The following is a 3,909-nucleotide window of genomic DNA, read 5'->3' as shown; positions in this document are numbered from 1 at the left end:
CGCGCTCAGTGCATCAGTGAAACGGGTTTAAATGGAAAGCGCTGCCTTTAATTCGTATCGGACTTAATCTACAATAAACATTCCGGTCTCAGAGATGTACCGAGGTCAGTCTGTGTCTCCGAGGTGTCCGATTTTTATTGGAATTAGAGGGTTTTTGAAGACAGAGAAACACAACGAGGCGGAGGGGCCGGCAGCTGACAGCAGGATGTCTCCGCCCCGTCCGCTCGCTGCCTTTAAATTGCTCTCTGCCGCCGCCACTCGATTCATTTCTCACTCAGTCCTGAGTGTCAGAGAGAGCTTGTGCAGAGTCGCCGACATGACCGAGACCGCAGCCGCCGAAGCGGCTCCTCAAGCCGTCCCCGCCGCTAAAACCAAGGCCCCCAAGAAGAAGAAGGAGGCCGCCCGGAGCAAAGCAGCCGGTCCCAATCTGGGCGGCCGGATCGACAAGCTTGTTGCGGATTGCCACGATCGCCATGGGCTGTCTTTAGTTGCGATAAAGAAGGGTCTGGGGGCCGAAGGCGTCGATCTGATGAAGTCCCGCCGCCTGATCCTGTTGTGCATCAGGAAGAGAGTAGCAAACGGTGTCCTGGTTCAGAACAAGGGCTCCTTCAAGACCGGTAAGGGAGAAGCCGCCGTGAAACCGATAAAGAAAGCGAAGGTTCCAGCAGCCAAGACATCCAAGAGCAAGAAACCGACGGCCAAGAAAACCCCGATCAAGAAATCATTGGCAAAAACTACCACCAAGAAACCAACGGTGAAGAAATCTCCCGCCAAGAAACCAGCGGCTAAAAAAACGGCGGCGAAGAAAGTATCGCCCAAGAAGGCATCGCCGATAACACCCAAAAAGGTCGAAGTGAAAAAGGCAGCAAAGAAGGCGGTAAAACGCCCGGTGAAGCCGAAATCGGCTAAACCCAAGAGGGCAGTGACCAAAAAGTGAATTAAAAAGCGCACATTGTAAAGACCTGAACCCAACGGCTCTTCTCAGAGCCACTCACATTTCTCAGGAAAGAGCTGATCCAGACCCAAGTGATCCCTGTCCCGGGACAAGCTCAGTGCCAGCGGGGGAAATCATTTAAATTACCGGGGGTCCCTCGTAACTCGCTGACATTCGCTGCATCCCCCATCCCTCCCCCCGGTATCCAGTGTCTGGAATACAACTAAATGGTGTGACCGGGCTCAGCATCACTCGGACTGGGCATACGTTTGGCTTCAAGCTGAATTTAAAGCCTTTCATTGTCAGTGAGACGGTAACACTGACAGAATCCCCGTCTCAGCCCAAGCACCAACTAGGTATGTTTCCCAAATCATCCTTTAAAGCGACTGTAAACTGCTGAACCGCGTGGGGTGGGCGATATGGGCAGAGGGAACGGACTCCGAGAATGAACTGGAAGGAGACAAATTAATTTGACACAGCGATAATACCACTGACTGACTTACCGCGGAATGCCTGTCTCTGACAGTTTGTCCGGAGCGCTAATTTTCGGATCGATTGGCGACTAACCGTTTGAAATTGGTTTCAGGAATCTGGGGCGTGGAGCTGGAATATGAGAGGGTGCTGTCTGTCACGTTGTCTCCTCCTCTCTCCGCCTCTCTTTCTCTCTCTGCATATCTCGGGCAGGTCGGGGCGCTGTGTATAAAAGGAGACAACAGCAGTCAGTTTATCATTGAGCAGCGACTCGAGTGAAGCAGCATCATGTCTGGCCGAGGGAAAGGAGGCAAAGGTCTGGGCAAAGGCGGAGCAAAGCGGCACCGAAAAGTCCTTCGCGATAACATCCAGGGCATCACCAAGCCAGCCATCCGCCGCCTGGCTCGGCGTGGCGGGGTCAAGCGGATCTCGGGTCTGATCTACGAGGAGACCCGCGGGGTGCTGAAGGTTTTCCTGGAGAATGTGATCAGGGACGCGGTCACCTACACCGAGCACGCCAAGCGCAAGACAGTCACTGCCATGGATGTGGTGTACGCTCTGAAACGCCAGGGCCGCACTCTCTACGGGTTCGGCGGCTAAATAACTACCCCTTTATTCGAACTCAAAACAAAGGCTCTTCTAAGAGCCGCCCACAGCCTCACAGAGAGAGCAATGACTCGGGAGTGAGAGTAGATGCAGATTGTAATGTGCTTTATGAAACGAGTTATTCGACCACTGAACACAAGAGTGTTTGGCTTGATCACCGCGGTCATTAGAAATGACCACACACAAGGCGATGTCAGTTTCACTTTTACCTTTATACCTCATGATTATTGCAGCAACAGGAGGGTCGATTCGAAACCGTTCTCTGGGTAACCGTCACTTATTTCCAGTCACGAGCAGAGCTGAATTCCGTCTGCACCGGGATCCGGTCTGGAAATCCGCGCCGCGTATTCAGTCCATGATTTAAGCGAGAAGTTAAAGTGGATTTAACAGTGGATTTGGTGATAAGTTGACAAAAACTGGATTCATTCAGAAATATCAATAAAATACTGCCCTCGGTTCCCGACTGCTGTGAAATTGGCGGCAATTTGAAATTTCACCCGCAACCAATGATTCTGCAGGCCGTGCTGTCTGGTTGGCTGAGCTTCCCCCACCCCACCCGCCGGTCACAAATCTCTGTCCCCCCCCCCCCCCCCCTCCCACCGACCTCAGACCGTCTGAAACCGCCGCCTGCTAACAGACCTGCAGCCAGTCGCAGGCATGGGACACCGTGAGTGACATCTCTGCTCCAGCCATTCAGAGGCTGTGGGCCGGCGCTTCACCAATGCTTTAAAAGCCGGTCCCAGAGACGGCTCCGTCATTCCAGTGCCTGTATTTCACGTTGTGTTCCGACTGTTGAAGGAGAATGGCCCGGACCAAGCAGACAGCGCGCAAATCGACCGGAGGAAAAGCTCCTCGCAAACAGCTAGCGACCAAAGCGGCGCGGAAGAGCGCTCCAGCCACGGGCGGAGTGAAGAAGCCTCATCGCTACAGGCCCGGCACCGTGGCTCTGAGGGAAATCCGGCGCTACCAGAAATCCACCGAGCTGCTCATCCGCAAACTGCCCTTCCAGCGCCTGGTGCGGGAGATCGCTCAGGACTTCAAGACAGACCTGCGCTTCCAGAGCTCGGCCGTCATGGCCCTGCAGGAGGCCAGCGAGGCTTACCTGGTGGGGCTCTTTGAGGACACCAACCTGTGCGCCATCCACGCCAAGCGAGTCACCATCATGCCCAAAGACATCCAGCTGGCCCGCCGCATCCGCGGGGAGCGCGCCTGAACCCCACCTCCACCAAGGACAACAAAGGGCTCTTTTAAGAGCCACTAACCCGGCAGAAGAAAGTGCTGCGCCTTTGTCTTAATGTCCTGTTACATTAATGTTCTGTTCTTTCCGCGCTGTTTTTAACTGAATTTATGCCACAGACTGCTGCTGAGCGGAGTCTGACTCCAGTGATTCAAGTGTAACTGGTTACGATGTAAACGCCAAAGCTGCTCATAATGCTGTGTACACGCCGCGCACAGACCAGCCCCTGTTCGCGCTGCGCCCCATTTTCTCGCGCTCTGGGTTCAAGGACAACAAACACCTTTATTACGCACTTTCCCCGCGCGGACCTCAGTCGCTGATCAGCCCTTCCACAGTCACTGAGTTACTGCATCTACATCTACAAAGTAAAGTTCCACACAGCGCTAACGCAGCTAACGGAAATCATAACGGCTCTGTTCAGTGCCACGCACGGTCTCGCTGAAAGGGTTGTGCTGATATTTCGACACCACTTTGCTGCAACTGGTTCGATATTTCCGTTTCAGGTGATAATTCTCATTCTGTTTAATTTGATCAAATTGACCGTCCAACCCTCGGTACAGTATACCCCATTGGGGAGTCTAAAACCAGGGGTCATTGTTTATGAATAAGGGGTATGCCATTTCGGAATGAGATGAGGAAAAACTTTTTCACCTAGTGTTGC

The 3,909-nt window shown here is 53.4% G+C and overlaps 3 protein-coding genes across 3 annotated transcripts; all 3 read left to right on the top strand.

Moving 5' to 3' along the window:
- The first annotated feature begins 205 nt into the window (after positions 1-205).
- On the top strand, positions 206-957 carry LOC144609187 (uncharacterized). Its single transcript, XM_078427606.1, has one exon. It carries the CDS (start codon positions 206-208, stop codon positions 935-937), a length of 732 nt encoding a protein of 243 aa, XP_078283732.1. The 3' UTR covers positions 938-957.
- A 736-nt stretch (positions 958-1,693) lies between these two features.
- On the top strand, positions 1,694-2,005 carry LOC144609198 (histone H4). The gene has a single exon (XM_078427616.1). It carries the CDS (start codon positions 1,694-1,696, stop codon positions 2,003-2,005), a length of 312 nt encoding a protein of 103 aa, XP_078283742.1.
- Positions 2,006-2,813: 808 nt separating this feature from the next.
- Positions 2,814-3,224, top strand: LOC144609190 (histone H3). Its single transcript, XM_078427610.1, has one exon. It carries the CDS (start codon positions 2,814-2,816, stop codon positions 3,222-3,224), a length of 411 nt encoding a protein of 136 aa, XP_078283736.1.
- Positions 3,225-3,909: the final 685 nt, after the last annotated feature.

Source organism: Rhinoraja longicauda, chromosome 34 (assembly GCF_053455715.1).
Source record: "Rhinoraja longicauda isolate Sanriku21f chromosome 34, sRhiLon1.1, whole genome shotgun sequence".
NCBI lineage: Eukaryota > Metazoa > Chordata > Chondrichthyes > Rajiformes > Arhynchobatidae > Rhinoraja > Rhinoraja longicauda.
The sequence above is the reverse complement of the archived record's forward strand: the minus strand, read 5'-3'. Positions and strand labels throughout refer to the sequence as shown.